We start from the raw sequence: 25,083 nt of genomic DNA, 5'->3' as shown, positions 1-25,083 counted from the left end.
TACAAATAACTACACAGTCAAATTTTTAATACCCTTGAAGGTTAAAGTAGAACCACTAACACTTCAATCCTTGGCTCGTTCAAAGTTATCATGGAAGCTGTCAAGGCTGATTCCCCACTCTGGCACTTCAGGTACAGAAGGTGGGGGCCCGCAAGGATTCTAACAATTAATACTGGCCACTCCAGGCTTGTATTAAATTCCCAAGGTTACAGCTTCTCTCTGACCTTGGATTGGTAGATGCTGCCACCACCCAAGTGCAAAAACCCCTTTGAGAGCCCAGGAAGGAGCACTTGGGAATGCCTTCCTGTGGGGTACCCTCAAGCCCTTTCATGCCCACCCTGCCACTCCAGGGAAGAGCTGAGAAAGAAAGAAAGAAAGGAGAAAAAAAAAGGAAGTCATCTGTTACTACCAGCTAATTAAACATACACACAAACCTCTTAAGACACAAAAATCCAATTCTGTTCTTAAAAAGGGTAAATTTTAATAATAAAAAAAGAAAATACATCTGGGAACTCAGGCTATTGCTAGATTTTAAAAGAGGAACTACAAGGATGAAGCACCAAGAATAGCTTTCTTGAGGTCCAGCTTAAAGGTTACAAGCAAAACAAAAGCACCTGGGGTTAGCACAGAGGAATCCACAAGCCACAATGAAATAAAAGGGATAAACCTAATCACATCTTCCTAGACATTTCCTGATCTACTTACATATCTGGGGTTTTAAAGGGGTAGTTTCTAGGTATGATAGTGATGATTTTTTCATACCTGGCTCAAGCTTCTTACAACATAGCTGCTGCCCTGTCCGCCTCTCCCCAGGAGAGAGAGACAGACAGACAAAAGGGGAGTCTTTTCAATTTTCAGTTCTAGCCTTCCCATTGGCTCTTTTTTGCCAGGTGCCCACTCATTTCCTTTTACCTATGCATCGCAGTGAGACTTTTTAACCTTTTACAGGTAGAGCAATTAGAGAACAGCTACTAAGAGGGATTTTATAGCTACTGTCTGGGTGGGTGTCCATAAAAGGGAGTCCCCCACCCCTTTCATTTATCACAGAAGCCCAACCACAGTTTATACTTGCTAGAATACTTTCAATCATCACAGCTGGCTAACGAACAACTTAAGTAAATAGTAGGCCTGTTTTTTCCACTGCCTGGAATCTGTTGTAGTTGCATACTTTGAAGGAGAAAATAACTGCAGAATGTGCTAGGCAGTGTCCCAAAGAATATCTGAGAGGCACTTCTATTTATTTGGTTTTATGATGCTTATTTTAATAGTCTAGCCTGTTTTAAAAGGCTGACACATTTATCCAAATGGAAAAACATCCAGAGTCTCCTATTTATCTGTCCCTCATCTCAAGGCACACACTCTATTTAGTCCCAAAATTGCACCCTGCAAATGTTAAATAGCTTCAAATAATGAAACTGAAGTTTGTTTTCACTAAAGGAATTAATATAACAGTATTAAGTTTCCTGAATTTTTTTTGTCTTGCACATTGTTCCACATTTAGGCCTCAGCAGGTTGACAAGTGCAAAGAAAGCTTTTGCTAGTTTGAAAAAATTATAATAATCCACTAACTGAACCAGCTTATTTTACTTTTCTAACTGAAGATCATTGGACATGGAAAACAAGTCCTGCATACTAGATTTTTATAAAAATGCAAGTTTCCAGTCTGTTCTTATAAACTGGTGAATTTTATACAAGTTTAGGGACAAAGGTACAATGAAAACATGAACTGGTTTCTATGTTACTTTGTCGTATGTCACAAGACACCATGAGATGTTGCACAAAAACTCTGAGTAAAATAAGTTCTTGTGATTAAGTCAAGAATCTTGTGATACATCACAAGGTAACAAACCTCTCATGCCAATGCATTTTTTTTCTTCTAACTTCAAAACACGTAGCCTTTACACTACTTGAAGTTTCTAAATATGGGACAGGCTTCTCTTGATTCAGTTTTGTGCTACTAATGATGTAGAAAATGCAGCTGAGGCTTGAAATCAAATTTTAACTCATGGACATTTGCTCTTCTTCCTGCACTCTAAGAAATCTCAAATGTGTGGGAAGTTCACCAGATGCTGAACAAGAAGTTAGGGTAAGCTCCTCTCCCCGTCTTACACCTAATTCACTCAGTTAGTCAAACTTATTCAATGTCCCTATGAAATTGGGATAATCACCTTGAATTGGAGATGCAAGGACATGATCTGCCTGCAGCCATAGAGTAGGAATACTCTAGGATTTTACGAGTCTAAACAAACTGCTTGGGGTTTAGAATCTGAAGCTCTGAAAAGACTGCACAGAGATGCTGTATCTGTGAATTTTGGATTCTGTATACTCTAAACACTCAGGGGGTGGTCTTGCTTTCTGCTAAGTACATAGCCCAGATGGAAATGATATGAAGAGCTAGTTTGTGATTAATGGGCAGAGGACAGGAGTTGAAGTTGCAGGGTAAAATTACTGTCACCTAAATGCAGTGAGCACTGGATGAAATAACTAGAACATCTTTCCTTGGTAAAGCTCTGTTGGTCACAGAAAATGAAGAATATACAAATAGTGGAAGAGTTTGACAAGCAAAGGGTGGGATGCTGAAGTTGCCTTCCAGAACTTGGGCTTTATTCAATGAAGGAGGTCAAGGTAGATATGTCCAAGCTTTGAACTTCAGTTAAAAAAAAAAAGCTTGCCGTATGAAGGGGGAGGAACAGCTGTTACAGAGGGAGAAAAAAATTTAAGTGATAAACATAGAGTTAAAATTGTATAGGTCTTAAAAGGGGGTTCCAAATAGGAGTAATGGAATTAAGATGAGAAATTTAGGCTGAATATCAGGAAACATCCTGACAGGGAGATGGGAGAAGTCTCTCAGTGGAAAGAGTTATACCAGGGATGACATCTAGACTGAAAAGCAGCGGTAATTCTTTTGCAGAGAAGTCCTGCATTAGCAGAGATGAACTCTCTTCTCCTTGCTATTCTAAACATCAAGCAAAATTCAGTTTTTCTTGTATCATCTTCCACTTAAATAATGCAAAACAAATCAGTAGGCTAAAGCTGCCTTATTTTCTTAGTAAGAGGAAGGGACTGGTATTGATCCTTATACTGCTGCTAACCTGGTATGCAGAGGCAAGCTATCCCCTCTCCAATAATGTGTTTGTTGAAAAACTGTCTGCTAGTTACAATACAAAACAGTTGGGAATCCTGGGTTCTCTTCCTAACTCTGTGATTGAGTTGCTGTGACACCTTATAGAAGGCACTAACATCTATGCGTATCTCAAATGATGCACACCCACTTCTTTAAAGCATATCAAGTGGTGATAATAAGTGTCTACCAATAGGGTGTAGAATGGAAAAAGCTAGTAAAAGCAAGGAGAAGTGAAAGCTGCATTTAATATTCCTCACTACAGTAGCAAGCTAAGGTAGCAGTTGAGAATATCTTCAGAATGAAACAGGGTTATCTAATTTCATGTATTAATTAGAATTTTTTTTGCTGTTAATATAATAAACGAGCTTCTGTTCTCAGCATGTGTTGTGTTCAGCAATTTATGTGAGTATAGCTATAAAAGCTTATTGTCTCAACAAATCTGGATAGGTTCAGTAGGATTTTAATAACAACTATCTATTTGTGTTGTGTCCATCTAAAATTAACATGTGCAGGCTTAAATCAAACAATGACACCCCCTGACCTGAGAGAGTCTAGTAAGCACTCTTCCAAATGACAGAATATTAAATTGTAACTCTGCTCAGGAACATCCTTTGACCAGTACAAACAACCTTGCCTGCAACCAAGAGCCTAAACATAGGAAACTCTTGAATGACAGTTTCCTTGCTAATCTTCCTGTAACAGGAGGCAGGGGTCATTCCAAGTCCCCAAAAGATAAGATGAGAAACTTTCTAGAACCAAATATCACATTGTGGCACCAGTGTCTAAATTTTGGTTTTGAACATCTCTGAACAGGAAAACTAGGATTTTAATGTAGTGTTAATTTTGGTGGATCTACAAAATAGCAGTGTAACAGGGTGCACTCACCTCATGCAAGCAGCCCCAGGTTGAGTGTGTGTGCCTGCAGTTTTTTCTGGTCTCCTCCACTCATAGTGCCCCTGTCAGCTGCTGCTCTACAGGCAGGTCTTTTGTGACTCAACCCTCCAGGCAAGTCACACACAGTCCCTCTGTGAAACTAAACAAACCCCTTCCAGGGCATACAGTCCAACTGGGCCCATCTCAATGCCCTCAGTAACGTGCTGTAGCCCTCCCCACTCTCAGTCCTTCAACAGTCCCACAGGGCCCATCACGGCAGCCCGCAGTTGAGGTCTGGCTAGCTTGAGAAGATTCCTGCCCAGGAGTGGAGCAGTGCCCCTAGGGCTTCCTCCCTGGAGACTCTTTGCCTTCACTTGAGTCCTCAGTGACCCCAGCTCTCCAGCTGAGCCACTCCTCTTGAACTCAGTTCATGAACCCCCATCCCTCCAGCTGAGGGAGTCTCAGTTCAGCCCCCTTCCCTGGATGTATCAATGTCCAACAGTCAGTCCCTTCCCTGGGTCTGTTTCAATCCCCATTTTCAGATCTTAGCCACTTCTCCAGTTGCTGTTGGGGAGACCCAGGCCCACCCACTACTCCAGGCCCCAATCCAGGGACCCTCTAAGTAGCAGACACATCCCTTGAAGTAACAACATTTCCCTGGGCCACTTCCCCATTACCCTTATCTTTCTAGAGTTCCAGCAGCCAGGAGAACTTTCCTTAACCCCCCTGTTCCCTGCCAACCAACTGACCTCAGACCGGCCCTGCAGCTTCTTTTATACAAGCTTGCTGGGCCCTGATTGGCTGCTTCCCTGCAGCCTCTCTCTGGTTGGTCTTGTAGGACTCTCCTCTACTGCCCTTTCCTGGGATGGGTGTGGTAGGACTGAGAGGCCTCCAGGCCTAATACACCCCATCACAAGCAGAATCTAGTTAATTTGTTCCACCATACAATGTCACTAAGTTGTTTGTTATCACAGTATTCCATTTTGAAATAGCAAGGAGAGAGCCAACATTGAATACAGTGCCAAATGCCATGCTGTAGCTAGGTAAGCTACAACGATAGGGGTTGATCTATTGCTGAAAGATCTGGGTACAATTGTGAACCTGAAGAGAACTCTTGGAAAAGTGTTGGTAGTGGTTGACAAGACAAAGTGGACAACTAGGATACAAAAAAAACTGGATAGGTTACTGTACTATCTGGACAAGTAAACAGTTAAGATAGAGAAGTGTCTGAATATTGATGGATGGAAGTTTTCTTATCTGAACTCTTCCTAGTGTTTAAGAACTACACAACTAAATCACTCGAGACAAAATCCAGTGATGAATGACCTGGCTTCCCCTGAGCTTTAAGTGGCTTCTGGAAGGAAACTTGCCATTGTTTATGTAAATGATACAAATTTAAGGCTGCATGTTACATGTCACGGGGTTTGAAGGATAGCGAAGCAGAAGTAGCTGCTTATAGGAGGGTGTCAGATAAAGAGCATGTAGCCTGTTTTCTCAACCTTTTTGTCACCTTTGAATTTCAAACCAGCATGTTTTGCTAAGAGTTAGTCTGTCTCAGACACACAGTAGGTAAATGGACATGTATCTGTGAAAGGGATGGAGAAGGATGAATTATGAGAGAAGCAATACAGGCTGAGGCCTGGTCTACACTACAAAGTTAAGTTACATAAGCTGCCCTCCATACACCTCATTGTTCATGTGTCTGTGCTTAAATTTGTCTCCCACTGACGTAAACACCCTGTTACAGAGATGCAGTAACACCTCCTCCTGAAGCAGCACTGAGCTGTGGTCGATGTACTGAGGTTGACGCAGCGTGAGTGTAGACACTGCATTACCTATATTGATCTTAACAGTCCACTAGCAGCTGTCCCATAATGCCTGGCACTGACAGCTCTCATCACACTGTGACCCTGGGCAGTGGAGTTCACAAGAGACCAGAAGTCCCCTCTCTCTCTGCCCCATTTTAAGCCCTGCAACTTTTAAAATGCCTTTTCCTGATTGCTCAGCTTGCCGAGCACATGTAGCAGCTCTTCATTGATGTGTGCAGCTGACCATGCCAGCTATATGCTCCAGACGCACTCTGGCTTGGAGTAGACAAGAAATATTGGATCCCGTGGGGAGACGAGGCTGTGTGGGCAAAGCTACAGACCAGTTGTAGAAATATGGACATCTACTGGCAAATTGCACAGGGGATGCAGGAGAAGGGATGTGACAGGAATCAGCAGCAATGGCACATGACAGGAAAGGAATGACAATGGGCATATCAGAAGACTGGGGAAGTCAATCCAGTGCTTTACAAAGAACTGCATGCCATACTTGGCAGAGACTCCTCTACCTCCCCACAGACCACTGTGGATATCTCTGAGGATCCAGTCACAGACCTATGACATGAACAGTGAGGTGGTGGTGAAGGACATGCAACCATGGGCTCCAGCTATGCCGTGTGCCAGGATCTGTTTGAGACACCACCACAGTCCAGTCACTCCTGGGGAACGATTCTCAGGTAAGTGGGTAAATGTATTTCCTACTACAGTTATGGTGCCCCTAACGTAGCAGGACCCAGTTATTGACCTTTCGTTAATGTACTCGTACTAGAAAAGGTAGCAGTACAAGGAGAAGTAGCGTTATCTGCTTTTCATTCCCCATAGAGTTAGGCAGGGGTGGGGGATGCAGACCATTTTGTTTATATACACAGGCATGTCCCTGGCATCCTCCTGAGAGATCTTGATGGGGGTACTCTGCAATCCTCTCGGGTAGGTTTCTAGGGGTGGCAGCCTTATTTCTTCCTAGGAGACTTTCCCAAACCAGTCACAGTACACAGACTAGCAGCATATGGGCCCAGGTGGCTTTAAGATGCCAGCAGCAGCTGTGCTCTCTCCACCTGTGTCACCTTCAGGGGAGATATCAGCTAAACTCACCACTGCCTGTGGGAAACAGTGCCAGTATTCAGTGCCATTGCCCTAAACTTAGTTTCATGCAACTGAGCAATTCCTTCCTCATTTCCCTCACCCTTGGCAGGCCATATTCACCCTGCCTGGTGTTGTGAGTGATGCTGTACTCAAGCACTTCAAAGCAGAAGTGTCAATAAGCATGTCTTGTTTAAAGCTTTAGGGGAGCATGGAAGGAGGCCTGAATCTTAACTTTCACTTTCTGTTGTGACTATACTGACAATGGTACCTCTGTGTGTTTTATCTGTAGCTGCTGCCACTGCAGCCTTGAGGGGTTCCAGATGAGGAGAAAGAAGAGGACTCTGGATGACATGTTCAAAGAGATTCTATTAGTCAGCGCCACATCAGACTGCGCAAAGGGCCTGGAGGTTGAATATTGCAGACAGCTTGGAGAAGGAAAGAGTGGATGCCCAGCAGGAAAGGAGACAGAGATGGACCAGGATATGATGAGGCTTCTCTGGCAGCTAACATGGATGCTGCAGACTCTTCTGGACCTATAGGTTGAACAATCAATCACGGGCTTGTCTCTCTTTGCAGTTCATGGAGAACTTCATTACAGCACCTTCCTGCTTCCTCAATATCCCATGTGGCTTCAGGGGTTGCACCCCTACCCTCACCAAGGGACATTAAGGACAGCCACAGCTCCACAAATGTTTGGGCTTATGTTTTCAGAGCTGTCCTGTACATAGGATGGACCAGGGCAACCGCCCCTGGACCTGCGCTTTGTGGGGCCCCACGCTTCGGGGGATGTAGGGTCCAGGGAAGCCTGGGGAGTTAGCAGGGGACCTGGCGCTAGCAGCAGCAAGCAACTCAGCCCGCTTCTGCTCTGCCCCACCCCTTCCCCCAAACCCCCAATGCTGAGCAATGCCAGGAGCCATCAGGGTGGGCTGGGGCCGGGTCGCTGGCTGCTGACAGTGCCAGGCCCCTCACTAATCCCCCAGGCTGCTCTGGACCCTGCATCTCCCTGAAGCATAGGGCCCCCCAAAGCACGGGGCCCAGGGCGGTTGTCCCAGTCCATCCTATGGACAAGACATCTCTGCTTGGACCCGTTATGGGCACCACCAAAAATTATACAAACCTGGTGCTCACGAGCACACTTGGTGAATATATGCAGCACCAATGCAAGAAGCCAAGTGTGCACATGCACAATGATATGCCAAATGCAGCAGCTTCACGCTGATATTACTTGCGGCCACAAAAATTTGAAGCGTAGCATGTAATGTTAAGCACAACTTGGCAACTCCATGCAGGGGCGGCTCTAGCAATTTCGCTGCCCCAAGCACGGCAGCACGCTGCGGGGGGCGCTCTGGCGGTCGCCGGTCCCGCGGCTCCGGTGGACCTCCTGCAGATGTGCCTGCAGAGGGTCCGCTGGTCCCACTGCTCCGGTGGAGCATCCGCAGGCACGCCTGCGGGAGGTCCACCGGAGCCACCTGCTGCCCTCCTGGCGACCGGCATAGTGTCCTCAGCGGCATGCCGCCCCAAGCATGCACTTGGCGTGCTGGGTCCTGGAGCCAGCCCTGACTCCATGTGAAATGACCATTCTGACCTAAGCACTTTTATCAGGTAAGTTATGTCCAGAGGGGTTTGGATAGCCAAGGCACGGCTTACTACAACAAAGTTCCTTGGAGAAAAATGGTGCATCCAGTATTCTGCACCAGCCTGCAGTTGAGTCAGCTGATATGGGCCAGCTGTGGATATGTCTACACTGCAGTGTAAGCCAAAGGTTCAAACTCAGGCTCAAGCCTAACCCCCCATTCCTTCTACACACAAAGCACATTAATTCAGGGTCCCAGGATCCCTTGGGCATGGAGGGTCCAAGCCCGAGTGAAGCTGGGACCCAGAGTTCAAGCTCTATTGCTTTACAGTGTAGACACAGCCTTGTGGGATTTGTGCTCTGGGTATCTACCAAAAGTATTCCACAATCCCATGAGCCAATTTTCTTTGTCCTCTAGACAGTCAAGTTTTCCCACACTGCCCCACATATAAAAGGCTAGAGCAGCCACATTTTGGGAGGATGCCAGGAAGTCTGGGCATATAAAGCAATATGGACCATGGAGCCACAGGTTGGGACCGAGTTCAACTGTTCCTAACCTGGGGTTACAAATTAGTGTAGCTCTCAAGCCCTGGGTTAACAAATCCAGGGTCTGCTAACTTGCATGCTGCTAACTCTGGGCTTACATTGCAGTGTAGACATACCCTGAGGATGTTTTTGAGATGAGTATTGTGCCTCTTGCCTTTGAGTGAAGAGAAATGGAAAGAGCTGATGGGAGAAGTGCACAAAGCTGAGAGGATCTTTTCCTCAAAGGTGGGGAGAGCTCCTCTGCATTTGTTTGAGCTGAGGTGCATCTCCAGGAAAAGTATCTGAAGACAGGCCACCTTAGGGCTGTGTATGAACCATGTTGGACTTCACTGGGCAGAGGGAAGGGCTGAGCAGAGAAAGCTAGCTTAAACAGCACAAAATCCCTCCAGAAGGCCCCTAGTGAATCCCATCTTCTATTCCCTGTCCATAGGTCCTATCCCTTCCTGACCCTCACTGTTTTCCTCTATTCCCCACTGCCTCAGAACTTCTCTCAGTGAAGGTCCAATCCTTCCTTTTTCCCTAGGTCATCCAGGGAAGGGGAGCTGAATCTGCCTACTGCTATGAGAGGGAGGCTGCCTGCAGAGGAGGTGGGAGGGAAAAATACCTCACTCATGATCCCAGTGCCGTAGAATGAGACATTGTCCAGGCTAAACTAGCTGTTTGCAGTGTTGAAGAAGAACTCAGCGTAGTTCAAAAGCTTGTCTGTCGGAGCAATAGAAGTTGGGTCAATAAAAGATATTACCTCACCCGCCTTGTCTCCGGTTAGAGATAGGACAGTTGGCTAGAGGAAGAGGAAGCTACCTGCCTCTTGAGTGAGTGATGTGTGAGAGAGTAGTGGCCTGATGCTTGGGGTGTTCCCTGTGCTGCTGGCTGGCCTCAGAAGGGAAACCAGCTGCCTGCTTCTGCCAGTGCCCATGTTCTATTGCACGTAGGTAGCACATACATCCCAACTGCTTCTGTTACTTTCAGGACAGGGATACCTCTGCTTTTCTCAGCCTTGAGGCAAAGGGGAGCAAGCTGTTCCTAGTAATGTCTGAGCCACACAGACCTCTTCATTCTCTTCCTTTCTGCCCTGCTAAAACATGATGGGGTGGCAGGTTTATTTCCACTGCTACTTCTGTATTGGGCTAGCACTTGAGGCATCTCCCTCTCTTCCCCAATATCGTAAAGGGCCAGTCTCCTTGGTTTGCAGCAATGCATTCTGGGGCATTCTTGAAGAAGGAAGTTGAGGAAGGGTTGTTTTTTTCAAACCTTAAAAAGACAGGCAGCCTTATATTGAAACACAGATGTTCTAATTTAGTCAATCATGCCTCAGTATGCTTCATTATGAAGGGCATGTTAGTCCAGAAATTATTTGTATTTCACCCAAACTTGCTGACCCTGGCACATTCTTAACCAATCACACCTGCAATTAAGAATCATAAAACTGAAGGTCTAGAAAGCTAATTGCATGAAAGACTTCAAGGATTCTGCAAGAGGGAAAATAAATTCCCCTCATTGTAGGCCTTTGTCATGCATGGCATCCCATCCCAAGTTTGGGCCTTATTAGCCTGGAGGTATGATCTCAGTTAATGAAGCTGTAGACTTCCTGGTGCCCCTTTACCAGCTCAAACCTGGAGAAAGCACTTTAGTACAGTTCTGATTTCAGACTTTCTTGGCTGGCTTCCAAACAGCAAATTGGGAGATTTGAATCTTTGTTAATTACTTGCATTTAGGTAGAAGTTCTGATGTAATAAAAAATGTAATTTATAAAATAGGTTAAGCTTGTCACTGCTGAAGAAGCTGCATTTTTCATTGACTTCTGTGTTTAATTGGATAGTTGACAACAGGTATTGGCTTTTGCATATTATCTTCTAGCTGCCACAAGGAGAGGACTCCCTGCTTGGCCATTGTTAAATTCTTAATGCCCCCAGGTGCAGAATTTGACAGCTGTACTTTCCTATCAATTAAATGTACCACACCAGCAGCGTTTTTAAATGTCTGATTCTTTGAGCACTGGGTCTTGTAAACATCTGTGTGGCCAGGCTAAATAATTTGACAGGTGACTAAAATCATTAGTAGTTTCATTATTTGCATCATAAGGGAGCTGTTGGCCAGTGGATAGAGCACAAAGGAGCTTAGATTCTACAGTGTTGCTAATCTACATGTGGTGATTTTTCTTCAAGCTCTGACTCCTGGATTCAAGTTATTAGGAGATTCCAAGCCAAATTTCATTGGTATAAAATCATTGTTTGTTAAAGAGTTATTTATTTATTTTTGAGGACCTGATTGGAGTGTTTTGAAAGCTTAAGGTTAGCAATACTGATTTAATACACAATGTCTAGTTCCTTGTGACCCATCCTGTGAAATAAGGAGGATGTTTATAACTTTCTAAAGTGTTTAAATCTATAGTTGAAAATCAGTAAATCAAAACTGTTAACTTAGTTAAGATTTTTTTTCCCCTAGGCTAGTAAAACTTGATTTTACAAGGCTGATTTTGATGTGATCAAATCTGGTTAGTTTGTGTAAGTTTGTACAGTAGGATAGGAGATATGAATTGAACTCAAAATTGCATCATAATGCTTTTTATACTGTAATACAACTTGCTTCTCTCCTAGTGTGGCAACTGACCTGTTGATACCTGATTAAGTTCTTGTTTAGGCACAATTTGTCCAGTAAATGAAATCTTAAGCTAGGGAGGGAGTGTGCTTTCCATTCAGTATGGAGCTTAGTGGTATAGATGGTTTCAAACTACTTTTACAAAAAAACCACAAGATTTATACTCTTCATTCACGGAAGAGTCTGGATGACATTAATAGGAACAAACACGACTAGTGTCTTCAGTCATATAATAGCATAGATTTGTTGGTGAAAATTAGCACACTCAAGGCTAGATGTGGAAAAGGCAAAGTTTAACTGTGAGTAATTAGACACGCATAAGCAGTAGAGTAGTTCCCTTTAATTTAGAATCCAGATTTAACTTTGCAATATTCCAGTAGGATTATGCCAACTATATATGAAAAAGACTATATGATCAGTCTTCCTTTTCTGAAAGAAAAAAAAACAAACTTTGGGTTCATGCGTCTTAAGATACTCCATAGTAGACTCAGCTCATTAGTCTGGAACATCTAGTTTTCATACAGTATGTCTATATGCTGTTAGCTTTTTGTTAAACTTTTGCAGAGTAGTTGTATTTTGGAAGAGGGGAATGCCAGTAGATCTATTGCTCTTTAAAAATGCTGTCAAAGTAGTCTTTTATTTAGTTAAACTCACTGTCTGCATTGCTGAGTGTACATGTAGTTCATGAGTCTAGCAGATAAGGCTGGAGTTGAGACACGCAGCAACTTGATTGTGGTAAGTTTGTAAAAATAGACTAACCATTTAAATTAAGGCTGTTATGTGAATCTGGTCACTTGAAAAAACTCTCCATAGTAAAGGAAATGGAGAAATATCCATTAACGTAAACATCTTCATTTCAATCATGTATATCAATACTCTCATAATGGTACAATAGCCTTATACTGAAATATAAAGAGCATGAAACAGAAAAATACACAACTGGACATAACTAAAATACACTCTCATTGGCAAGCATTCTTAAATAGTAAGAGGAAAAAGGTAAAGGATAGCAGGCAATAACACAAGTTTAAATATGTTAAAGACAATACTTGCCCCCCCCCCAAGTTTGGTGACTACCCATACCTCTTTCTTAGTGGTCCCTTTCTGATTGCTCTTGACATCAAGGGGGGAGGGGGCTGACTGGGCAATAAGATAAAGGTGGACTGGAAAAAGAATTAAGTGACTGACGGTAAACCGGCTACAATGAGTATGAGGAAAGCTACACTTTCCTGACTGTTACTTTTTCCTCCAATGGACAAAAGGCCTATAACAGTTTTTCCTCAAAAACAAAAAAACCCACCTTTTGGTATGGTTTAATATAATATAGTACACCATATTTCTTGATAAACCTAGCAAATAATTCCTGAACTGCTTAATCTTGTCCCAGTTTGATTGGCAACAGCATCCTTTTGAATCCAGTATTTCTTCCTTCTTGAAGATTTAGGGTGAAATCTTGACCCTATTGTAATCCTATTGCCAGGACTTCATCGTCTTCAGAGGGGCCAGGATCTCACCCTTGGTCTTTAAAACACTAACTTTCCTAAAAGTAAAGACAAGCTATCCTAAGCCTCATTTCATTGCTGGAGAGGCTCACAGTAAGAAATATATGTGCAGATAGGAAATTCTGTAGAACTGTTTGTCACCCAACAATGGTAGGACAATGCATCTGTCTGTAATTGACATGTTACAAAAAGCAACACTCCCATTCTCATAAAATACTTTGTTTTTTTTTTAAGTTGTAACTCATTGCAACAGGAAAGGACATAAAGAACTCTCTAACTAATCCCGTATATCCAGTGAAATTGTTGCATTATGCTAGTCTATACCAAAATTGACCAAAGCTACCAGTGAGCCTTCTATCTTTATAAAAGGGAGTGCTCTGACTTCCTGGCTCAAAATATAGAGAACAGTAACATTTTGGCAGGTACAGTATTGCCTTACTCTGAAAGTAATTAATAGTCACACCTTCCTATTCCATGTGCGATTGAGATCATATCTATGTTTAAGATGTCATGTCAGCTATTCAGTTTATCACTACATAATCTAATTATATAATTCCTTGTTTTTAAACAGCTTTATCTCACGCTAAACCTTCACGGAGCAACCATGTTGATTCTTCTGGCTTTCATTATTGTGTTTCACATAACTTCAGCAGCGCTGTTGTTCATCTCAACCATTGACAATGTAAGTTTCATTCCACCTAGAAATTCTAATTCAGAGCCATACGTTTCTCCATGTTATACTGACTCGAGCTTCAGATTATGCATTTTTTTAGCTGTGTATTCACAGAAAAAGCAGCTTCCCCAGTTTGTAATCTGGGCACACTCATAATTGAAATGCACCTTTTTATATAAAATGTGAATAAAAACATGTCCTGGTCCTAGAATCTAGCTGAACATTAAAAGTACAGTCAGATCAAAAATTAAACCAGCAGTTGCTCCTCAGGCCAACCCAAAATGTAACCAACTAGCATATTTAACCTAAACAATGCCCCTCTCTGCTGAAGTAACACCCTTTTTTATCAGATCCCTCTCTTCTCTTGGTTTTGTGTTATTTCATACGCTTAAGACTTGTTTTTGAGTTCTCCGAAGCATTTGACAGTGTTAGGATTTAGTACACTTGATCTAATTAACAGGGAAATTCCCGGTTTCTTGTACTTGCCCGTAAGACCTGAAACCTCCTGCTGCCACTGTGCCTGGAAGAGGCCATCCAAATCAATGCCACGGCGCTATGTTTCACAGAGCAGGATTCTGCAGCAGGGCAGGGGGATGTGACCCATGGGCCTGCAATTACATGGATCTACTGGCCAAGAACCCCATGTAGCAATCTACAAACACTATTGCTCGGAGGCTGAAATTGTGGCTTTGGGTATTGCTGAGTTTGGGGAGAGGTGAAGATTCTACTGCACTCCTGCCAATGTCACATACACAAAACCAATTAATTTATTATTTGTGTAGCGGGAGACTTTCAGCCTAATGAGCCTTCAGAAAGAAGCTTATTAATACATTTATGCAAGGCGCCTAAAACAGTACCATGGAAGACACACTAGAAATTGAAATAGATTACAGCTTCTGTGCTTGCTTGGAGTCAATTGAGCCACAAAGTTCAGAAATACTTTGGTGTTGCTTGGAAAGGTTAATTTTCCCATTACTGGCCTTTTGCTCTTACATTAAGCAATCTTGCTGTAGCAACATGTGTACATGTCTGGCCCTTCACCTGGATCTTTTCCTTTGCTGAACACCTTTTGTCCCACTGTTGCTACTGCAGTTACTTATCAGGGTACACTCTTGCTAAGGCAAATGTACACACAGGCTTTTAGGATACTGAAAACACAGCTTGTTTTTAACTAGCTCAGCAAAGCCTTCTTCCCCCCCCACCCTCCCCCCACACACATTAGCAGAAACTTCATTTGCAAAATGTTGACTGTTTCTTTGAGGTTGCCTGCAATAGCAGGGGACTGGACTCTGGCACAGGAGGTCCCTTCCAGTCCTATGTCCCTATCTTAAGAACTCAAGTTCCATCAGTTGTGTCCTTTATAAACACTTGTTAGGGAAATACTGACTGAAAAATGGGTTAGGCAATATGTTAACTTCAGTGCAAATATTATACACTAGTGTCCAAGCAAATGAAACCCAAGTAACCCTAGCTATACAGAAGCATGCATTCTTGATCATCTAGTTGCATGGTTTATAGTAAAAAATGAAACCTATAGGTTTGTAATCACCTTCTCAATATTTTTCTCATTGCCTGAATTGGTTTTGCACAGTGCTGAATATGATGACAAATAAAACTGTATAAGAATTGGGTGTCCAAAATGCTCTATTGAACTGAAACACTTGTTTGTGCCATCCTTAAACTGGCAGTTTAGTTCATCTTCAACAAAGGCCAAGAGTACAGATTAGTCTTCCTTGAATTAATATCCAGTATTTCAGGATACTATCCAGTCTGAACTCTCCTTGTAAAGTAACTAATTCCAGAACCACTTTCCAAACAACTTATAGCATTAAGTGATTAACAATCTCACAATTATTTCAGTAACCGACACTACTGTAGGTAATATTTAAATGGCACATTTTCCCAAGCCCAGCAGAATAAAGGCCTGGGTAGCTATTTTAACTGGTCTGGATTTCCTCAGGAAATACGCTTGGCTGGACAGCTTGCAGTATTTGTAGTGTTGCTATGTAAGAGGCATTCAGTCACTACAGTGTTGTTTTGTGCTAACAGACGGTACACCAACAATAGTAATATCACAAGTGGATCTTAATGAGTCACTAGTTGTTTCCAGTCTGATGTCATACAGTTGGATATTGTACCAAGAGTACAGATAAGGCAATACCAACTTTGCATGATGTTTGACATTAAATCAGTCAGTAAATTCATGCACAAGGTTCCAGCTTCCCAGGGCTGTAGTTTTACTTGCGTGCTTGCATTACAAGAGCATCTTATATCTCACATAACATAGGGCCCCATGTGAATGTACAAGGGAAGGCTTCACTTCTCCTCATTAAAAGAAGAGATACTGTCATTTCTGGCTGGTGATCTCCTACTTCAGGCTAGGAGTAGCAGATGCAGCCATCGGCTTTTGTTTTATAGTTCTGGTGGCTGTAGTTTTGTGCTGTGTGCACTCACCTACCTTAACCTCAATATACCCACCATGCTTTGCTATTACCTTGCAGAGATCAACCATGTGAGCATTCTGTGGCATAGACGGGTAGAAAGATTCATGCTCCCTTTCCCCACGTGGAGCTCTATTACTTTGTTAACCATAGCGATGGAGCATAGATTGATAGTATTCCAATAGTGCCTACTACCCCAGTGTTAGTCACTGGATATATTTACAGTAAGAGTTTCCACTGCTGTTCACCTGTTGATTGAGTTTTAAGCCATAGGGAGAAATACAAAATGTTGCAAACATACATGAGAGGTTATAGAAAAAGAAGCAATTTAAACATGTATGTAAATTCCAACTTCCTGATCCTCAGGGAGACACATTTGAAATTTAGAAAATGTGAACTCTGGGAGCAGGAGCTAGGAATCTGAGCTCTCTTTTTCTTGAGGGCAAGGGGACTTCTGACTAGCAGAAAACTGGTGCTTCTCCAGACGGTAATGTGCAAGTTCCTCACTTAAATGTAGGTACTTGGCATGAGTGGAGTTTTAAATTAGAACCATTTGTGATTTTTTTTTGTTTAAATCAGTCCTAAAATCACCTGAAACATTTGCCTGAGCAGCAGAAAGTCCCTCCAATATCTGGACAAAGTAACTGGATATTTAAGTTTCTTGCCCATTCCCTTCCCATTCTTCACAGAAGACTAAATTGTACTTTGCTATTGGAATTTAAGATTTACTTTTAATTTGAAAATGTGTAACCAGTTAATGCAGGAAACGTCGATTTATTGCAGAAGCTGTTTTTATTCATTTGTATCCTAGTGAGTAGCAATTGACTTTTGTGATCAGTTTCTTGGTGCTACATAAATGTATCTCCAGGCTGAAACCAGGTATATGCCACTTCCAAGTAATTTAAGTGGCTGAAGATGCTGCTGAGAATGCTGCTATTGTACACAGGTGCCCACTTGAATAGCTGTGAACAAGTGCACAGTACAGTTTTTTGGACACAGTTAACATATTTAAGCCAAACACTTTTTATAAGACAATTTTAAGAGGTTGTCTAACTTTCCTGGCCTGAATTTTTATACATTTCCTTTATATTGTTTTACAGGCCTGGTGGGTAGGAAAAGACTTTTCTACAGATGTCTGGAAAGTCTGTATCAATATCACCAACTGTACAGTCATTGATGAAAACAATTCAGGTGAGTTTCAGTACTTACTACTAAGATGTCAAACTAGAAGCTGCTTTTAAGGAGTATCATGTAAAGACACTATATAAAATGTTGCTATACCTATTTCTCTACCTCAGTTTCTCCACCTCCGTTTCTCCATCTATAAAACGTGGATGCTATTGCTTCCTCTCCATTCTACAAAGGAACTGAGAATTAATCTTCATAAAGTGCACTAGAGTATATTTGAAAGATCTGAGATAAAATACACACTATTTTCTGGCATCAAGAGTCCATAGCAAACTAGTGAGACTAAAACTAAACTCGGTTAAAAATTGTGGTCACATGTGACTGCAATGAAGGGCATTAAATGATAAAAATAAATTCCAGTTTTCAAATTCTAATTTAGAAGAACCTGCTAATAGTATTAATGGTAGTTACCAGAAATACTTTTGAGGAATCTAATTTAAAGATTAACAGAACACAATCCAAAATCTTAACTAAGGGAACACAATGTACAATATGGACTCGATATCCCATTTTAACATGAGTGTCTTCACTGGGAATAAGAGATGTACACCCCGACCCCGATATAACATGAATTAGAATATAACACGGTAAAGCAGTGCTCCAGGGTGGGGCTGTGCACTCTGGTGGATCAAAACAAGTTCGATATAATGCGGTTTCACCTATAATGTGGTAAGATTTTTTTTTTTTTTTTTTGGTTCCCAAGGACAGCATTATATTGGGGTAGAGGGGTATTTCAGTTATGAAACAACAGTAGTAACAATCGTATCCCACCCACTCATTCTTGGTCTATATCCAAGAGGTGAACAATTTAACCAGTATAATCATGGATGGCTAGACAATACAATGATTTTCTATCCACAAGTCCATTTAGTGAGGAGTTATGAAGATTATTGAGGTAATTTATGGCCTCCATCAGGGTATGGTTATAGTAAGCACCTCAAGTATTTAAACAAAACAAAACCAAAAGTCCCCACACTCTTTCCATTTCAGTTTATAGAGCAATTGATTTACAGGATTGTGAGACTAAACTGAGGAAAAGATTAACTGAAGTAGAGTTTTGCACTGAGATTTGAAAGCTGGTAGGTCCATGGTCACTTACCTCTTCTAGGTCTGCTGCAATGCTCTGCTCTGCATTCACGAGCCATCTCCCAGTGGCTGACAGTTTCACTGTGCTGGTGGAACACAGCTGGTACAGGAGAACATTAGTTATTAAAGACATTGTGTCCTGCTCCAAAATAAAGTCGGTTCTGTTGGAGGCTTTGCGTATCAAGACAAAGGGTGTCTATGCTTCAGTTGGAGGTGTGACTGCAGCATGTGTAGATGTATGTGAGCTGGGGTTCATCTAACTAGGTCAGGTATCAATAGCAGGGAGCTAGTTGCCTGAGTACATACCCAGGCTCCCTGGCAGGCTTGTACTTGGGCGGCTAGTCTGTGCTGCAGCACATGCTGCCAGAGCTTCGCTGCTGTTGGTACCTGAGCTAGTTAGATTAAATCTAGCTCAAGAATGTCTACATCTGCTGCAGTCATACCTCCAATTGCAGCACAGACCTACTCCTTCACCTTCAACTATACCCTGTTGTTATAGGGCCACAGTGTAGAAAGCAGAATAGTGACCCATTCACACTGGCCTGTTACAGTAGCCCATCTGCTTAGCATTGCACTGTCCACTCTTCCTTATTGAAGAAAAGGCAACCAGCGAAGCATTAGCACAGGAATCCTGAAACACCTGACCTCAGGTGCTGTCTAAATGACAGCACTGCTGGAATCCATGTTCCTGAATACTGTAGCTCACCCTTGCATTGCTATATCCTCTGACTTTTTACCTCTGTATAACCGATCAGAAGCGTCTGAGGGAAAGCAAGGGATGGAATTGGGAAGGTGTAGTGTGACAGACTGGGGAAGCTCCATTTGTGCCTTGTGGTTGCAGGGCTGTCGGATGCTGTTTAAAAAGCTGCCTTTAATGGGAGAGCAATAATAGATTCTAAGTCCAGAAGGGATCATTGGGATCAGAACGTTCCCCACGTAATTTCTACAGCAGATATTTTGGAAAAGTCAGTAAGAGGAAGGGTGAGTGGGGAATAGGAAGGTGGCACAGAGACAGTGGCTTAAACAAGAAGGGGAAAGCTGCAAGGAGGGTAGCCACCAAATCTCATTAAGAACAGACTATGGTTGGGAACAGGTAAGGGTTGGTGCTAGTAGTGAAAGCGGCTGGGGAGGAAGCTGCCATTATAATAAAACCTGCTTTATTTTCACAGAATATCAGTCTGTGCAGGCTGTTCAGGCCACCATGATCCTGTCTACTATTCTGTGTTGTGCTGCATTTCTGGTTTTCATCCTTCAACTCTTCCGCCTAAAGCAAGGAGAAAGATTTGTGTTAACTTCTACTATCCAGCTGCTGTCATGTGAGTAGTTCTTTGACATGTCTCACTTCAATAGCCCTTACATTAAAAGTAGGAAATAGGGTTCGGGATGGAGCCATGGTACAACACAAAGCAGAAGCAGAAAAATGTACATGATTGGTAAGTTTGTACAAACTTACCAAGTGCAGGACTAATTCTAAAAACTGACCAGTCAGTTTAGCCTCAAGCACAGGCTAAAATTTAGTATCGCTAACCAAACAGTTTGTTTAAAAAGCAGACTACTTCTATCCTTGCTCTGAGGTGTATGTTAGAATTTTTAAGGAAAACCCAGATAAAATTCTTAAATGTACTAACTTAGTGTGATTAGACCCAGGCCAGTTGGGAACAGCAGAGTAGCAGAAGGGAGATATACTGGCCCCTGGAGAAGCAGTTTTCTGTTCCCTGAGTGACCAGAGCAGGGGTTTCCCCAGGCTAATGAGAACACCTGACTCCAATTAACCTGCTAAGAGTCAGGTGAGACTGTTAAGCACCTAACTCTAAGGCCCCTCTGATGCTATAAAAGGGCTCACTCCAGTCAGGCCCAAGGGAGTCAGAGAAGAGGAAGTGTGTGTGAGAGAAACTGGGAGCAAGAGGTATGCAAGAAGCTGAGAGTGAGTAGGCATCCTGCTGGAGGACTGAGAAGTACAAGTGTTATCAGACACCAGGAGGAAGGTCTGGTGGTGAGGACAAAGATAGTGTTGGGAGGAGGCCACGGGGAAGTAGCCCAGGGAGTTGTAGCTGTCGCGCAACTGTACCAGGAGGCATTCTAGGCAGCTACAGTCCACAAGGCCCTGGGCTGGAAACTGGAGTAGAGGGTGGGCCCAGGTTTTTTTCCCCTCTTCTTCCCCCCCACCCCCAACTTCTGATCAAACACAGGAGGAATTGACCTGGACTGTGGCTTCTACCAGAGGGGAAGGTCTCTGGGCTGTTTCCTGACCCACAGGGTGAATTTGTGAGGCAAGCAAATCCACCAATAAGCACAGGACCCACCAAGGTAGAGGAGGAACTTTGTCACATTAGGAACATACTTGAATAACTTTGCAGGCAAATATGCATTTTTACTTTTCATGAAGTACAGATTTAGAACTTCCCATATGCCTGGAAACATCCTATTTCCCTTCAGACCAACATGGTACTTGACAGTTAGACAAATATGTTTCTTTTTTTGGGGTGGTGGGGGACGCTTAATTTTGAGAAGTTGAACTTCCTTTTGGACTGATCTGATTTTATTTAATTGCCAGCAAATTGAAAGGTTGGGAGAGGGGGAGGAAACTTAGTTTTGTCAAACATTTTAGTTAAACTAGAAATCTAACACTACATTTTAAATAAATTTCAAATGTTCTGACTTTTTTTTGACTTTTTTTTAAAAAAAAAAAAGTCAAAACATTCACATTTCAGTATCCCAGAATCTCCATTTTCTACCAAAAAAGTTTTGATTGGAAAAACTTCATCCAACTCTGACAGCACTTTAATAACATGACTCTTTAAACCTGGCTTAAGAAAAGGATTTGGAAGCCCTGAATTACTCCTAAATACAGTCATGAGGATGAAGAGTGATTGCGAAGAGCAGTATCTGGGCAGGGGACAAATAGAGTGGTTGAACTATACAGTGTGTGCCTGTATAACTGCTTTAAATCTTTTAAAGCATAATAAAGACATTATTGTAATGCTTTCTTTCTCTTTCAGGTCTCTGTGTTATGATTGCAGCCTCCATTTACACAAATAGGCATGAAGATCTGCACAAGAGTTCTGGATACGTGTTTTTTGATATTCATAGTGGCCAATATGGATATTCCTTCATCTTAGCCTGGATTGCATTTGCTTTTACCCTGATCAGTGGTATCATGTACCTAGTATTAAGGAAACGTAAATAAATGTCAGCAGCTAGTTATTTCTGTCATTGCAGTACAAAAGCAGAATTCCAATAACCATTTTGTATATAATCACTTGTGGTTTTGTAGTAAAGGTATTGTTTTTCTAAAAATGTACTGTGTTCTTAGTATGAAAGAGTATGGGGAAAAATGCAAGTTTCCTGGAACACTCTTCCAGCTGGGGTCAAGATTCTGAACAAGCCAAGACCAAATTAAATTTCCTTTGTATGTTTCACAACTTTAAATGGCTGCCACTAACCTAGGTATTAAGAGTTTGATCCTGCCCTCTAAATGGTTCACACCATGCATCTGGAAAAGTTACAGTACATGCTTATTACATTGTTAGCATTGTGCTACTAGAAATCAAGATCTATCTGTTTGGGGATAAGGGCGGGAAAAAGACACACAGTACATCACTTAAAAAATTACAGGAGTTCAAAGATATGCTCAGTGTCTATCATAGTAGAGAACCTGCATTCTTGCTGTTTATAACTCTGCCATACATGCTCTACAAGCTTTTTATTAAAACCCCTTGCTCTGAAAAAGTAAACCACTCTTTTTTTGGTATGCTGGAGTATGGATTTTATTTTCATAGTGTGTCCAGAGCATCCTCAAGCAGTACAAGTTACCCTTCAATTCATTGCACATTTCAGGTCTGGAAATGGTTCTGTTTGTCCATGCTGAAGTTAACTTACAAACAAAACAACCCTTAAATGCTCTTAACTCTACATTGTGCACAGTCTTAATCAACTCTTGATCTACTTTAAAATTTGCTTGCTTCTATTTCAGGCTTTTAAAATTATTTTTTAAGCCAATATGTGCCTTACTGATCGCACACATGGGTTTGGATGTACAAGTTAGCATGAAGTATTTACTTTCCTTGTCATTTGGTATGAAGTAAAGTGACTTCATGATGAAACAGGCATGTCATGCTAAAGTATTATTCAGGACTACCCATTAGGAAATCCTGGCAAAAGATGTACAGGTGGTATTTAACTTTGGTTGGGGATGTTTGAAGGAGCCTAAACACACCTGCTCAACACCAACAGATGGGGTCTTCCTAAGCCATTTAGCCCTGTTTACTTAAACTTCCTCAAAATGACTTAGGGATTTTTTTATATGGAAATAACAGATATAAACCTGTACTAGGCTATTAGACTTAAATGTTCTCTACTGTAAACTATATAGTTTTGGTTAACAGTGATATAAAGGTGGTGGTTTTTACTTGTTTAAAGTAGCATTTTACAGTTTGGCATACTTACTCATGGCCTTTTTATACCCAACACAGTTGGACAAACCCTAGAAAAGGAAACCTACTATGTTTTGAATAGGCCTGTAACTAGTTACACTTGAGTCAGATCAGCTAACACAAAGTAGCCTAGCTCTACTGAAGTCCAAACTACACCCTATAGATCAGTTAAATAATTGACCTATACAGCTTTAGTGAGATAACACTTGTTTGATTACTCACAAGGTAGGAATGGATGCAACTCAGTTCACTATCTAAAACATGGGAATTGGTCTTGCTCTGTTCCCCAAAGTGGTTGTGTTTATGTATTATTTGCAGGAGGCAGGAAAAAATGACTGGCTTAAAGAACAGGTAGCGTAAGAGGGAAACTAGATTTAAAGCAGTCCTAGTACTTTGCCTTTTTGTCCTTGTAACATGACCGTGCTAGTCTCTTATCTGCATTATTTCCCTTCTAAATGTGTCCTAACGTGTGAAGTTACCAACTAACACTCCTTTAATCTGTAAAATATTTGTCCCTAAATCTTTGTTCTGTTAAAGAAATAATTGGGTACCTAAAGATTAGAATTTCTGTATATAAACAGATGCACTATAAGGAAAGGGTTAAAGAAGACTTCACCCCAAGAATCTGATATCCTGGCTTTCATTTCATGTAATGAACAGTAAAATGATCTAATGAAATTATAAAGCAAATACTTGGACCAAAACTATGTAACTGACTTATGGCTAACAGTCCAATACTTGTATACAAATTCATACATTACAGTATAGATACTAACTGGGTACTTGACAGGTGATACTTCAGTTATTTACAGTAAATCATTTTGCCTGGGTCATTTTATATTTTGAATATTAAATATGTAAGATACAGCATGCATATATGTACATAAATGTATACACAATCATGCTTTCCTCATGAAAGCCCTAACACCCTAAAGCAAATAGCATATGCTGGAAGAGTACATACAGCCATCTGTAGATGCTGCCATCTTTGAGTTAGACCAATTGTGAATCTTTTGTACACAAAGAAAATGCCAAGAAAAGTTTGAACTTTATCTTGTGACAGGAAAACCATAGTTTTAGGATATTCTTTTTACCTACTCAGCCTTGAAAATATTCCACTTTCTTTGTTTTATATACTCTGAAATTGTACATGAAAATAAAGCAGAAACTACTACTGTACTGTAACAGCAAGTTTGATACATTTGATAGCCCTTACGTAGCCTAAAGTTTGGGATCCATTTAAACATTGTGTGAGTATTTCTGTGTAAATAAGTAAAAATTAATAGCTCTTTACTTTCCCTGTGAAATCCTCATTAAGACACTATAATTAAAAACAAGTTGGTGGTTCACAATGGGAGAAGTAGCAAGAAGTATTTAGTCAGATAAGGTAGCTTTTCCTTAGGTGACTGGAAGTAGCTAAACAGCGGGAACTTCAGGGTCTCACTGTGTGGCTATGAAGAGGGACCCTTTGATTAAAGTGGAGCCTGTTCCTTCAGCAAAGTAAAACCATATTGCTAGCATATAAATGTAAAGGTTTTGGCCAAGTGTTTAAACTAGAAGGTAAGGGAAAGATGACAGAAGCTGAAGAGCACATAACTTAAAGAAATTAGATCAAGGATGTAGGTAATACAAAGATCTGTATCCAGTGAAAGGAAGGACTCAAAACACAAACCAGGCCAGGAAAAGATCACAAGAAGTGTGAGAGCCATCAGTGAAGTATAAGGAGATAAATGAACAAGGCATCTGTTTAAAAAGTGAAAGTGAGGTCTACGTACAAATGCAAGAAGCTTAAAAGCAATATTAAAATGCCTGGCAATGGTAGAGGCCTTTCATATAATAAGTATTACTGAAACATGACATATCAATTAGGCTAGGACTTGACTATGAACTACCCAGAAAAGATAAGACTATACCAAAGAGGTGACTGAACAGCACATTATTTAAAAGATTCAGTTGAATCCACTGAGCAGCACTGAATGGAGAACACCACGTAGCTGACTATGGATGGATACAAAGCTTCTGCAGTCAGAATGTAAATATATTAGGAGGGCTACACTAATCGTTTCTGACTCAAAAGGATGAGCACACAATACTCAGAGGTCAAACTGCCAGCCAAGTCTAGGACAGTGACACTGCT

General features: G+C 41.7%; 1 protein-coding gene across 4 annotated transcripts in view; it reads left to right on the top strand.

Annotated features, from left to right (window-relative positions):
• Window positions 1-24,145, top strand: part of EMP2 (epithelial membrane protein 2) — a 38,384-nt gene extending 14,239 nt beyond the window's left edge. The window contains exons 1-5 of one of the 4 annotated variants that reach the window (XM_039492959.1): window positions 11,019-11,066; window positions 13,697-13,807; window positions 17,340-17,430; window positions 19,683-19,829; window positions 21,513-24,145. In XM_039492959.1, the coding sequence (XP_039348893.1) occupies window positions 13,730-13,807; window positions 17,340-17,430; window positions 19,683-19,829; window positions 21,513-21,700 (504 nt within the window). In that variant the 5' untranslated portion in view covers window positions 11,019-11,066; window positions 13,697-13,729 and the 3' untranslated portion in view covers window positions 21,701-24,145. The other 3 variants (XM_039492956.1, XM_039492957.1, XM_039492958.1) reach the window with 3 other exon arrangements.
• Window positions 24,146-25,083: the final 938 nt, after the last annotated feature.

The sequence above is a fragment of the Mauremys reevesii genome, linkage group 10 (genome assembly GCF_016161935.1).
Source record: "Mauremys reevesii isolate NIE-2019 linkage group 10, ASM1616193v1, whole genome shotgun sequence".
NCBI classification, from domain to species: domain Eukaryota; kingdom Metazoa; phylum Chordata; order Testudines; family Geoemydidae; genus Mauremys; species Mauremys reevesii.
The sequence above is the reverse complement of the archived record's forward strand: the minus strand, read 5'-3'. Positions and strand labels throughout refer to the sequence as shown.